Raw genomic sequence first — 14,662 nt, 5'->3', positions numbered from 1 at the left:
TTTAGGCAGGAAAAAAAAAGTGCAGGATCTATTGGGGTTGAAACACATTTATTATTTTGCAGAATAAATGCCACCAAGTGCATCTCTGTATATGGTCATTACACACAGGGTGTCTGTGACTATTTAAAATTCCTTCTACACACTTCAGTGTTTCTGTATAGATCACAGGTAGGAGCCACACACATACATGAGCCTGTAAAGCTCAGGAGATGCACAGAAGGAAAGTGGATAAATGCAGAATACTGTAGGAAGGAAGGCAGAGGTAGTCATCTTAAAATGGACTTAATAAAACAGAGGGTGTAGTAGAGACAGAAAAAAAAAAAAAAAAGAAAAACAAAACAAGCTATAAACCCTTCATTTGCTTTCCTAGTCAGCATTAAAATACAAATATTATGGGGATTTACCTGATGGAATAAGTAATGTTTTAACATAAATCCTCCAAGTCGTCATATACTCATATGGAGCCCTTATGTATTTTCATCATGTGTTAAAAGCCTGTCCCTGGCAGTTCATTTTCTTTTCCCAATCACGTATTACAGGTCTATTACGGTACTAAAATAACAGAATACACTTTCTAGTAATATTGAGACACTTTGAACGTATTAAGAGGTCACCTCACCTCCTTTTTTTCTGATTTCTTTTAAGGAAGGGAAATCTAGAAAGTGAGGCAAGATGAAGCAGTGAGTGTACCCTCATCCCATACTTGACAGCAGAACAAAAATGGGAGGCCCCAGGTCTTCTGTCCCCAAGTTTTGTACCTTGCCTCTAGACAGCAGTTCACAGCTAAGTCAAAGACATGCAAATTCTGTTCTGAAGAAGAAAGTGTGAAACAATGGCTTTGTTCATCTAAGCGTGTGCTTAGCTAAGTAGCTGAGGCCAGGTTTACTAACATGGCCATATTCAGTAACATCAGTGGACGGGCACCAGCCTGGGTGATTTCTGTGACTGTACTCCGCACTAAGGGTCCTCTTCATAGCCTGGCCTGAGACCTGAAAGATTACTGCATACATGAACCTTTCCACTGCTCTGGAGCTCCCCAGTCTTCAAAGGTAACCATTTATGTCATTTCTATAGTGTCTGTTGCCTTAGCAACGTAGGTTGGGGTTTTCATCGGGTGATGTTCAGCATACTGGCTATGTGACTTTACCAAAGTCTCTGAGAGTTTTGCCATTGGCTTCACTGGGGTCAAGATTTCATTCAAAATAAAGATTCAGCCCAAAGGCACTAGGTACAGCTTTTTAATGAAATCTTAGAGCACAATAGTCCTTGCTGCAGCTTCAACTTTTAGTTTAAAGCGCTTCTAATAATTTACTTGTGCTCTCAGAAAGCATCATTCTTAACCCTGAGGTAATGATCTTACTTCAATTTAGGTGCCTGATATCATGTGCCAGCTTTCTATCTTCAAATATAAAGTGTATTTTCATTGCATCTCTTGCACAGGCTACATCTGTATGGTGCTTATGCAGTAACGAGAAACAAAATGTGTGATTTTTTTTAATTATTCTTCTGTTCTTCTATTTTTTAGTCTCCAGATGGTCCTTGGAACTGGTGATTTTTTTTAGTCTATGTATTTCCCGCTTTAATTAGCTTACTTAACAGGTAAGCTTTAATTAGCTTACTTAACCAGCCACATGTGAGAGACACACACCTGATCAGATAATTTTGGGTGCTAATGTTTAATTGCTTTCATAAAATTAGAAGCAGATAAATGGTTGAACTGTAATTGAACAATTTTATGAGAAGACAAGCTGATCGGTGTTGTGACATAACTTGAGAGATTCCCAGGCTTGTTTTAATTTCACATCAGCCAGGGCTGCTGTTAACAACGGCAAACACAATGTGATGGCTCTGTTAGAGAGCAAGATCAGAGATGGGTAACTGAGATCTGCCATACATATTTATCAGCTGAGGGATCAGTACAATTTGTATCACTATCTAAGAGCAGTGAAGCAAGCTATTGCCCTGATTTACCACCTCCCAAGAAAAATAATGCAGCAAAAATATATTTTGGGGAGGCATTTTGAAAATAGTCATATCCCTCTTCACTCCTGCCCCCTGGCCCCCACAATGTATGTGCCTGTGAGGAAGGACAGGTGACCACCAAGAGCATTTGTTTTTTCTGGGGCTTTGTTGGGAAACATCAGGAAGTTAGTGCTGAGAGCAATGGAGATCTGACACAAGAGCAGTGGGGATCTGACACGTTTATATGGATGGCCTGGCTGAAGCAAGTCTGGAGCTTCTCTCACTTGTATCAAATTCAAATATTCTTGTTGCTTGAGGAAAGATCTGAACAGAGTTGAGTGAAATTCTCAGAATCTGCAGCCTCTGTACATGTTTTACCAGACAGATATCATTAACAGGTGAATGGGAATGTCTGGTTTTGGAGTGGCCATAGTAATTTAACTTGGGTGTTGAGATGGAGAGGAGTCATGCAGTACTTACAGGATCCCTTTTTACAAGGCCCGGGTTAGGCACAACAGCAATGAGGTGGGCGATTGTAAACACGGAATTCAGCACATAAGAAAAAAACAAATTCTTATGCAGTGTTATCCTTTGACAGCTGAGGCTCCTGAAAAATATGTAGCACACATCGTAAATTAGTGTTTCTCTTCTGATGTCACTTTAACAAGCTCTTTCTGGCAACGTTCTCTCAAAAATGCCTTTTGGCAAGGCGTAATCGGAAAATACATGCCTTACATTGCAGCCATAACCTCTCAGAAATTTTTGGGTTTGTTTTTACACCTGTTTAGTACCACATGCTTTTTAGAACATGGTGTAAAGAGCTATCCGGCTACTTTCTCAGCCCTCGGTGCCTTTCTTTATTTCATGGTAATCAAGGTATTAAGTGTTGAAGCAGAACTCTGAGAATTAAGCTGCACATGATACAAGTAATCAACACCAGGAACAGTGCTTTATAAGTAACTCTTCCCCGGAGACTCACTTTCTGATATTCAATATTAAAATTATTTGTTACTTTGCAAATTAGTGGTGAGACAGGATGGGAAGTTTGAGTATGAGTCCCCTTAAATTACAGGGGGATTTGAGTTGTCATCCTGCACGTTTCTAACTCCAGCTGAGATCTCAAATCAGAAATTGTTTTCCTGCTCAGAAGGAGCACTAATGTTTTTGGAATGGCTGATTTTGGTTAGGGTAGGATATCTGCTATTGTGAGTAGCAGAGTTTCCCAAGAGAAGTTCACAGGATTCTTGTGCAACAAAATCATGCCTGTAGTTTCAGACCTGAAACATCTCCCCTTTCTAATTAATGCCCGAATCCTCATGCCTCTCCTCAGCTATCCTGGATGCAGAGAACAACACCAGCACAGCACTCCAAGCCCCAGAGCACAGCCCGGGACTGATGAGGTGATTGCAGAAAGGCAATCATGGTGTTGTTAGGTAATCCTGTGATGTTTGTATCCAGTGATCACTGAGAGCAAGCAGGCAAAACTAGTAGGTAAAAAACAGCCAAGAGCAAGTATCACTGTCTCAGCAAGGCAAGGCTCCCCCTCTGCACTAGGAGTCTTTTTCAGTCTGGAATGAAGCACAGGGTGTGACTTTCTGATGCTTTGCGTATGGAGGCTAACACAGAATGCACGTTCTTTAAAAACAGAGAGCTAATTTAACCAGCTGAACTCTTTTCTGATTATTGTGCTCGTTTGTTTATTTAGTTTTTTCATTGCTTAGCTCCTTGGTCACCTGCCACTTATTCCTAGCTCTCCATACACCTATTTACTGAGTCATGAGATGGAATTCTTCCTTCAGCTTGAGGCTGTTGTTTCTGGTTATGGTCATCAGCATCCTGCAATGCTCATCACTTTTGTCAACCTCCTTATTTCCCAAGACACCTTCTTTGGTTCAGGATGTCCATGAGGTGCAGGTTCATGGGTCTAGGAATGAGAATATATTTTTACACTTGCCCTGGTTTTATGTTCTTACTTTAGCATCAGCTATTGGCAACTGTTGAGTACCAGATACGGGGCTAGGCACACTTGCAGTGTGATCCACTGTAGGAAAGGTTATTGGGCAAAACAGACCATGCTTTGGAGTTATTTTTCCTACACTGTGTTCTTGTGATTATTCTATCTATATTTGCCCCCATCACAAATCCAGGTTAACTTTCCTTTTCTGCCCCTAAGCTCTGGTGGTATTTATCCAGTCCTCATTCTTCCTCCCCATTCTCCATCACTATACTTTGCCTATGCTACTGACCCCACTTTTCTTGGGATGCTGTCATGTACCCATCTGTCTCTGTCTTTCTCTTGCAGTCCTGGGAACAGGATTGGTGTGATGCCAATTCTTGTTCCCAATAAATAAAAATTTCCCTGTTACTTAGAGCAGTCTCTTCAGCTTCTGGACACAGAGATGCAGACCCTTGTCTCTCCAGCTGCCTCTCTACATGGCTACCAGTACAGAGAAAATGAATCTCTGTCAGGAAAGACCTACATGTGGGAAACAGCAACCTCTGCAAGCTATTCATTGCCGCCTCTATAGTCAAAGGCTATTATATGGCCCTGAAACCTCCTTTTACTGTCTGATTGACTGTATGATTGACAGCTTGCCTTCTATTGAAGATCAAAGAATCTATCACTGTCATAGCCAGATGATAGAAAACAACTGAAGGCAACATGAACCCTGCTCCCAATACAGCTTTATTCTCACTTTCTTATCATTGTGTTTTGGTTTCCACTTTCTCCTCATTTTGCAGTACTTCATTTTAATTCCTTTCTCTACTTCTTCCTGTAACCTTTGTGTCATGGATTAGTCATGAATGGAAAACAGAGAAGGAAAGAGAGGAGGAGATGTATTACTGTCTGGAAGGCTGCTGCAAAGATGAGTGTTCCAGCACGTCTTGGGACTGGTCAGGATCGCACATTATCCATGAGTCAGAGATAGGAGTGAGTCAGACAGACTCATCCTGCCTTGCTTGATGCAGGGTATCACCTTCTTGGTTCATTTTGGGCAGCCAGTTTAACCAGATCTTTGCTATTCCAAAGAACTCTGACGCCTGAGTATAAGATTCCAAATCAGATTAAATTGTGCTCTTCCCAGTTTACTCAAAGCATTACTGTGTCTGCAGTTTTGTGCTCTTTATCTTTACCTAGATGGGAAGGGAACACATCCGTTTCTAGCTATCTCTGTACCTGATTACTGCACGTTATCACAGTCACTCATCAAACTGCCTCTCTGGAAATCAGCAGAATTCACAACCTGTATTTTGGATCCACCTATTTTAAGCTTGTAATCTTACAGACACTTATAGTCTCTGCAAAGTCCAACCTTTTCATTTTCTTATATTTTCTAGACTCATTCTTGGTGGTGATAATGTTGGGGACTTGTTCTTTTACTACCATTACTGTCTGACAGTTGAGGCACAGACACCTAACTGTATAACCCTAAGATTTATGCCACCTTCTTCTGGCCTCTCAGTTTACTAAGTATACCCTTGTCCAGCCTACATGAACACCTTCATCCATGGTGTACCTTTCCAGGGACCAGCAGCATATGAAGTAACCAGGGAGAAGCTTTGCATAATGTTACTAAGAATATTATGAAAAGGCACACAACCTGAACATATTCGTAGATATGTAGTACATATAGATCAAAATTGGGACCAGAAATAGGCTGAGGTGCCTCATGTAAGATTTAGATTAAAAAATATAGGGACTCTGAGGCTAGAACTGATCAAAGCACTGGCACAAGGTATCTGGGGTTTTGTGGAGCACCTTTCAGTACAGATTTTTGAAACAAGGTACCCATCTCTTGTGCACTAGAGATTGATGTTCAGCAAGGGGTTCTTTTTATCCCCATATTTGTGGAATTACTGTGCATGTATAGGCTGGAATTTTGTGTTTGCTATGTACTGATGGATTCTACAAATCTTCATGTGTGTATTTGTGGCCAAAAACACACATCTCAGAAATTCAGATAATGAAGATGATGATATCCCACAGTCCAGCATCTCACAATCCAGTTATCTCTATATGTACTATACTGATGGGGAGCATTTCCCTACCTCTGGTGATGAACTGATGTTCTGGCTATCTGATTGCAAGTAACTGACGCACCTTTGCTGAAATCAATAAGATGACACCCATTTGGGTCATTATACTGGATGTATCATTCTGTTTCATCACAGTATCTGTGAACAGACATTGCAACCCTGATTTATAGGTGTGCTATCAGCCTGGGTAGTTTGTAGCTTGTGATAATATTACAAAAGTGAAATAACTTAAGGAGATTGCTTAAGAGCTAGTTTATACAAATCATTATAGCTCTGGAAGCTTATTCTTGAAGATTTTCCCGATTGCCTTTGATGTCTTCCAGTGCTTACCATTTCCCTGAGCTGAAAACCAAAGGCTGTTTCCAGACAGCCCCTCGTTACCGATTGCGACTGAAGCTTCATATACGTCTGACAGCAAATCTGTGCTCACTCTGCTCCTTCACTGCAGACACATTATAATAAATAGTGTGCAGGCAGGTCCACTAAGGGATAAGATTTTAATCCTCCACTTAAGTTGCCATACAGTAGCTGCAATGTTTTCTGTGATTATCAGTTTAGTTTCCTTTAAAGTTCTGTCACAGCCCATCACTGTTTTTCCTTTTAATGATGATGAAAGGCTACACAGATTCGCACTTAGTGCTGAGTGCCGTAAGCACCTACTAAAGTCAATAGCTCAGCCCTTCAGCATCAGATGAAGGTTTTCCTGTTTTTCAGGCAACTGGTAAATGAAGGGCCTTACTGCACCCCTCATTACACCATTTCCCTATGGGCTTCACTTTTATACCACTCTTGATAAATGTAAGAACATGATCTTGGCTACACACCACTGGGAGATGTTCCATTGGTGAGAGGACCCTGTGCTGAGACTTTTTTACCAGAAATATATAAAAAGGATTTTGGAAGAGCTGTTTCTTCCTGCCATGTCCCCTTCTGAGCTTTTCTTTGGTTACCATTTGAAATCCCTCAGGGAAAGAAGAGAGGGTGTGTCTGTAAGAAGCACTTACTTGAAATAGAAGAAAATTGCCAAGGAAATTAATAGGGATGTTATAGACAAAGCATGGCCAACGATCGCCATATAATAAAGTATGAACGCCATCTGCAATTTAACAAAAACAAAAGGCAAACATGAACAATTTGCAGGCAATACTTGCTTTTGTTTCTTATTGATGAATAATCTACAAAATCAACCTCCTATTTTGTATTTATTTTCTTTCGAAGTTTCTTTTTAAATATAGTTTTGATATCAGCAATCTATTAAATAGCATGACTCATGGTGTAAATGTGAGATAAGTGTTTCTTACATGAGTTAATCTGTTTCTGCAGCACTGAAGTAACTGGCTCACACTATGCGTCACTAACTTTCCCGAGCTCTGGGACAGCACAGCATATGTAACACATTTGGATTTTCAAATAGGTTGCTGCAGGATTGGTATAAAGCTTTTATGGTTGGAAAGCAGCTTAAATAGCAGAGAGCAAAAGCTTAATGGTCACTTTTGGAGATGAGTCAGCGGTTAGGTGGCCTTGGGACTGGAAGCAGGGCTGGCCTTTTGTTCACCCTCTTCACCAGTGACCTGCTGTAGAGAAATCTCGAAGTTTCTGGGTGATACTCAGGTCTTGCAACTAATAGTGAGGGACTCCAGAAGGGCCTCACTTAACTGAGGAGATAAGAAGATGCCATATGAGCTTTCATAACGAAAAAAGTGGGGTGATACACCTAGGGACAAACAATCTAAACTCTGCCTACACAATGCTGAACTCAGAACTGGAAACCAAACTCAGAGAGGAGATTTTGGAGTCCTCCTGGCCAGTTCTCTGAATCATTGACTTAGTCTGTAATGACATCAAAAAAGTCACCAAAATGTTGGATATCATCAGGACGGGCACTGAGGGTAGAACAATCTTGTACCTCTGTTTAAAATTTACATTGCACATGTCAAATGCATGTGTGTTTCTCATGTGTACACCGTATAGACATGGCAGAGCTAGGAAAGGTGCAAAAAGGCAACGAAAATAACTGAGGTAGAATAGCTGTGTTAGGACAAGTGGGTCCAAATGCTGGGATTCTGCCCTTTGGAGATAAGTCTTATGATTAAGGCCTACAAAGTCATGAAAGTAGCAGATGAGATAAAAATTATCCTCAACCCCTACCACACTAGAAAAGCACACCCTGAAACAAATCTGTTTCACACTGGTATGAACCTTGCTCTTGGGCAAACTAGATGGTCTTACAGTGCTGTGAAACCAGTATGCATTAAGAGAAAATTGGGCTTTCACTTTGACTATTATAATATCAGTGAAATCTGAGATAGGCCTATCCATATTTTGTGTGCCAATAGTGAAATAAAATCACAGGACAGCACCTGGGCTGTAGAATGCTGCAATATTAAATGTCATACTTTGATCTCAGACAAGCTCTTAGGCATCAACCAGCTGTCAGAAGACTGTAGGAAGCTAAATGGGAAGCCAGGCTTCACCATTGCTTTCTTTTCTGAAAGCACTAATAATAGTATCAGCCTGTCCTGAAAAAGACTAGATAGCAGGCTTTAGTTCCTCTGCTGCATTTATTTTCTTTTCAGCTCCACTTCATTCATTTTTCTTTTGTTATACATGAGCAATTTTCTTTTTTTCAGTGATTAGATGAATTGCTTTCTGTAGCCCCAAGTTTTTGCCACTTTTTTTTTTTTTTTTTTGTGTTTACAAGTAATTTTAAACTTTCATTTGAAAGCAAATATGAATAAAATCCAGAAAACAAAACTGTTCCTCTTAGCAAAGGTGCACATCTTCACATTTGGTTTGTTCACTTTGGAATCAGCTCCTGCTTACATTAAGTGATGATGGTCTGATTCAGATTTAAACAAAAGTCACATTTACACCATCTTGACCATGTAGAACAGAGACATTCTGAGTGTAAATATCATTCACCAAGTTATAGAACTATGCATATTAACTGCAAATATCCTAGCTCTCCTAGTTTTTCTTCATGAGGACTAACTACAGCATTGCTAGTGAGTGCAAATACTTGACCATTTGTTCTGAGAACACAAGAAACCCCAGAGAGGGAAAACCAGAGTGCAGAGATGGTAAGAGAACTTTCTGAATACAGAGTAGTGGCAGAGGTTTTGAATTCTGTGCATGTAACATTTCTTCCACTTCATACTCAGTGGTAATGTTTTTTCACAGTATGAGATTGATATAATTTTTAAGCCTGAGTTTAATTTGCAGATGAACTGTTCAAAAATATGTTATTTTGCTGCATATCCTGTATAAAGCCCTTACCCTGAAATAGGTAGAAGTAGGAAAGTCTTCCAGATAGATACGTGTAAATCTATGGGCACCTCAGAGGACTCTTAGTTATTCAAGTTATCTACCTTTCAGCTTAAAACAATCAGTTTAACTGTATATCTGGGACTTGGCAATAGCATTTTTGATTACTCCATGTAAACTTACTATCATAACTGCTCAAAAAAGCTTTCCAAATATAACAACAAAGACAGACCAGAGTGAACCGTCAGCTAACAAAGCATATGATCCATCACTGTATTTTTAAGAACTGGCTGCAATGTTATTTTTTTTTAAGTTATCTCAGACGTATAGCATATTGGCATTTCCAGTTAACTTAAATAAATAGTGAACTATTTTATTAATTTGTTCACTCCATGAAATGGTTATCTGTCATGTTTCTTCTGATAGATAGGACTTCTAACATGCTGACTTATCAAATTTTTAGCCTATACAGATTTTTTTCATCCTGGGCTTAGGATACTTCTAAAAGAAACACTTCAAAATTTTTTTCTTGTCCTCCTAGAATTTTTGCCTTAAGGAGAGAAAATTCTCTAATAGGAATATCTCCTACTCATTTAATATTAATATATTATCCCTAGGTACATGGAAACAGTCTACAAATGAAGTATACTCCTATTTTGAATACTTGGATTCAAGGTCAGGATCTAACTTGGTATTTCTGTAAATAAAGATTCTTTCTGTATTTTCCATTATTTTTTGTTTCAAAAAAATCTCAATGTATGTGTAATTTTCCTTTGTGTTCTATCTGGACTTTGAGTGAATGATGTTCAAAATGTTTCTTCTGGAAGGCATAGATAATAGGTAACAGAACTACATTTTTTGTCTCCATACATGGGCCAACAACTGGAAAGACTGTATTTTATGGTGCTTCCATTTAATGCCTCTGTGAGCTCAGATTGTTACTATTATTCTCTCTTCGTCACATAGGTGAGCCCTATTTTACCATGACGGTTCCTCATGCTGCAAAAACGTTTAGAATTCACCTCCTGCCTAGTCCAGTAGACTTTTCCAAGGCCCCGTGGCCTGGATCATCATTTAATATAACCACATACTGCTTTTTGGCTACATAAAAAAAGATCCTCCAACATAAACCTCAAATCAAATAAGTTTTTGACTCTTTTCCTTCTACAATTCCGAACAGTCACAAATTATTCTGTCACAAATCTGTAATCAGATTTTCCTGGAGCTCAACTCATCTGAAAAATGCTTACTTTCATGAGTTTCCTTTTTTTTTCTTTTATTATTTTTTTTCTTTTTAAACTTTTCTCAGATTTCTTTGTCTTTGTTTCTTTTGGTGCTTGAGTATTTAGTTCTCTTTCAGCTTAGCAACCTGATTTTGGAAATATTGAGGTAAATGCTTAATTCATTATTGTAAATAGTCTCAATGACCTAGTCAAACTGTTAAAGTTAAATGTGTTCATGCTTGTAGGATTTTCTGGATTTATGGTACCTTCCTATATGTTTATTTTTCAAGGGAAGTGAGTGATATTTTTTGCTTAAGAAAAAAATTTTGACTTAAGTTAATATTTCTAGCCCTGAAGACATCAACAGTTTGGAAGATACTTGTTGTGGAGGGCAAAACTGAAATTCTGAAGGATCATTTTATAACTGTTGGACAATCAAGGAAAATCATACAAATCAAAAACATGCATTTGAAAAATAGTGCAAAACTTGTTGCATGAATTGGTACTAAGTTATCTACCCCATAGCAAGCCTATATTTAGTTTTGAGCACTCATCAAATAATTTTAATAAGATAAAATCAAGAAGACAATGTTATTGAATTCTTGTGCAACAAATAAAGCTAAAAGAGGGGACTATTCTGAACCTCTCTTATATGTGTCTTACTGCTAGCTCAGCCCAAAACCATTCCCAAGCAAACACTGCCTTTTTAACTGTAGCATACCTTCAGTTTTTCAGAGGTGAAAGAGTTGCACAGGGTATAGTTGGACCATGTTCGGTTGCTCTCAGGGTGCCGAAACCAGTTTCCAGTTTCATCACAGTATTTTGAAGCTCTTTCTGATGAAAAATTGCAATAAGAGTTATTTTAGCATATGCATATTACACATTTAAAAATCCATACAAGAATAATTTCTATGTTTGGAAATAAAATATTTGTGTAATGAAATTAAAAGAATTTTCAACTTGTGCAATCAATATACAGTGCAATTAATATACAGTTGTCTGGTTTGATTCGTTTTGTTTTTCTCAGAGATTTATCTGACGGTATACTTGTCATTTATCTGTCTCTGTTTTTCTTGAAAGAATGCAGTAAATTATATATACCTAGCCTTCATTCAGATGCAGGTATTTATTACATGAATTAATAATAATTCATTTAAAGAGGCTGCTGAAATCCATTTATGGAAGAGAAAGTAATGTTAGGTCCTGACAACAAACCTGATGGAAGTGTGCACAGGCAGGCAAACACAGTGGTGTCTGCATATTGTTAGTTCTTGTCCCAACTTGCAGTATTGATATTAGAAAATGTATGGGCCCACAGGCTAGCATGCAAATCTAACTTTTTGTTTTCAAATCAGACACATGTTGGTATCCACACATAAATACTACCGAACTGAATCTTGCAGCAGAGTTTCAGGTATCAAGGGAAATACTTAGTTAAAAATACTGTGCAGGGAAAGTGCAGCAAGCAGTGTATAAACAGGAGCCTGGGTGCTGGAGATGGTGACAGTCCCAGCGCCAGCGCTGCCCCTGCACAGAGAGGGAGGGGTCCTGCCCAGCCTCTCTGCTCGCCTTCCTTGGAGGTTGCAAAGCATGTGGGTGCTGGAAGAAGCAGCCTCACAAACATTTTGGCACATGTCCCAAGTGTCCAGTTTAATTTAGGCTGGCTGCAGAGTACTCCATTTAAATGATTGGGTATGTGCTTGGCTTCTCCTCGTGTCTCTCGGGTGCTGGTTCCTGCACCACAGGTGGCTCTGGTGTTCTTCTCCAAAGCCTGCTGCACCCATGCCTCTGCAGGCTCATGCTCACTCGCATGTGTCCTGTTGCTTTTGCAGGGGGATGGTTGGGGCCTCAGGATCATACAGCACTGAGCGCTGGCTGTAACTGCAGATGTGTGCTGTGCCTGTGTCCTTCCAGCCACGCTCATGTTTCTGCCTGGGAAACCCTGGATGCTGAGGTGCAGACAGACACTCCTAATCACCTGTTGAGTTTTGGATTAGTTCCTTTGGCCTTCCCTCAAGCATTAGCCACATGGGAGTCAAGGAAAAGTTTGCTTGAGCAACAAAGGCAGGATAAGATCAGAAACTTAAATTATTTGATGTTTCCTTAGGTAGTGACACAGCTGTTTATTTATGAAAATCACAATATTTCAAGGCTGATTTTTTTATGTCGTCTAAAAAGCCTATATTGACTTCCTTTTATCTATTCTAGCTTTATAATTTTATTGCATTTATACACAGATTATCAGCATTTCCAGTCAATACACTTTTACAGAGCAAATTATCATTTGAACATAACTTCATCTGTTCTGTTCAACATTTCCATTTATTTTTTTTCATCAGCTCTGATGGTTAATGATTCTATTAACTTGGAAAATTCATATTCCCTCCATATACCCTAAGGAAAGCAATCAATCATATGGCAAGGTAAGGATTGTATAGACTGAGCTATCTTCCTCTGACTAGAAATACACTTTATATAGTGTTGTTACCAAAAAAAAAAAAAAAAGAAAAGAAAATAAAAACCAACCCACAATCCTCCAGAACACATTATACTTTCAAAATTACTGTGAGTTTCATATAATAGATTTGGGGGAGCTGCTGAAAATCAATATGTGCATCAACACCAACAAGAGGGACAGTACATGTTATCTCAGCCTTCCATCGCTGCAGCTTGTAGATAAATTCAGACCGCCTGCGTAGCAATGTTCCTGTTGTACTCATTGCCAGATATTATCTAAAGCTGGAAAAAAGTTTTCAGTCATAGATATAAGATTAATGATTATGCTACCATGGAACACAGTGTACACATGCTGTACTTACTATCCTATGCACTCTGAAAAGTACATGGCTTTTCTTAACATGCTATAGGGTTTAATGCTAATATCATCTATCATGTCTATGCTTTAGAGCCTAGGTAGGCATTCTGCCGAAGTTTAATGTGGCCTCTGTACTTTTCCTTGAAGCCAGACAAACACAACTGATCCCAACATGGACACAGCCACGACCCACTGATTTCTTGCTGTGATGTTGTCAGAAGATGTGACTGGGGGATAAGACTCCCTGCTGTCCACCCCAGTCACTCAGACAGGTCAAACAACTTTTCTAAATCTATTATTTACACCAAAATAAAACTGTGAGTCTGTAACCCAACCACTGTTCTACTGCAAGTCACTCTACAGTGGTCCAGCAGCAGGTGTGGGATTATGAACCTGGGCATGTGTTGGTTTTTATGCCAACCAGAAGAATCTAGTAAGCTTTGAAGAAATACACAATGTGTAAGAATGGGTGAGGCAACACTAGCAAGGCAAAACGCAAGGATAAGCTTTAATACTATTCAGATACTATGTAAACACTAATTTTAGGCCCTGTCTGTACCCTGTTATCTTGGATAAGGCACCACTTGGGCATCACATTATTAAAAGTGGAAAAATGGTGACATTGCCTTGGATTTGTCTACCTGACTTCAGCAACCTTAAAGTTACGCAATTCATAGGCACCTGTGCAGGCTCTCTGTAGTTACCTTAGAAAGACAGGCTCTTCAAGAGCTGTCTGGGAAAAATGGATGAGAGAAATCTCATCTACAAGGGCAGTTTCAGGGGATTAGTGAAGTGTCTAAGAAGATTAACCAGTAGTAATAATTTTGCATGTGGTATTGATTGTGCTACTAATAGTGCTTGTATTTTCATAAAAACAACTCAGTCATTTGTATATAACAAATATCTTAACCCAATAACTCTGGAACAAACATGATAGCTCTTTCAACCAGGTTTTTACAGTTAGACCAACTCTATAACTAGCACATGTTAAGAGTCAACATCAGCTTTTCATTTATTGTTGAGCTATAAACAGGAAATAGAAGTTTTCCTCTCTTGCAGTGCATGCTCAGCACATGCTAGACGTTGGATTCTTTGCCATTGTTTGGATAGAACTGTGCAGTGCTTTGTTTTGCAGATGAGGAAAAAGCTCATGTAGCACATCTGACTGACTCACATCTTCAGTAAAAATATTCTAGAAGAAATTTTTTCAGAAATGAAAAGAACATCTGATATAATACAATGGAGACCCTAGAAATCTTTAATTCCAGTGTCCTAATAGTGAAGAATTATTACTATCATCAGAGTCCATCAGTCATCAGAATGGCAATGTGTATCGTAGAGTCATATCGTGCATTGTGGG

At 39.1% G+C, this 14,662-nt stretch overlaps 1 protein-coding gene across 3 annotated transcripts in view; it reads right to left on the bottom strand.

The window, feature by feature from the left end:
* Positions 1-14,662, bottom strand: part of CALCR (calcitonin receptor) — a 169,852-nt gene that overhangs the window by 41,911 nt on the left and 113,279 nt on the right. For all 3 annotated transcript variants that reach the window (XM_065831269.2, XM_071805125.1, XM_065831268.2), the window contains exons 5-7: positions 11,209-11,321; positions 7,005-7,096; positions 2,443-2,569 (exon numbers count right to left, since the gene is read on the bottom strand). In XM_065831269.2, coding sequence (XP_065687341.1) covers positions 2,443-2,569; positions 7,005-7,096; positions 11,209-11,321 — 332 coding nt within the window. The remainder of the gene's footprint in view (positions 1-2,442; positions 2,570-7,004; positions 7,097-11,208; positions 11,322-14,662) is intronic.

This window comes from Patagioenas fasciata, chromosome 2, assembly GCF_037038585.1.
Source record: "Patagioenas fasciata isolate bPatFas1 chromosome 2, bPatFas1.hap1, whole genome shotgun sequence".
NCBI lineage: Eukaryota > Metazoa > Chordata > Aves > Columbiformes > Columbidae > Patagioenas > Patagioenas fasciata.
The sequence above is the reverse complement of the archived record's forward strand: the minus strand, read 5'-3'. Positions and strand labels throughout refer to the sequence as shown.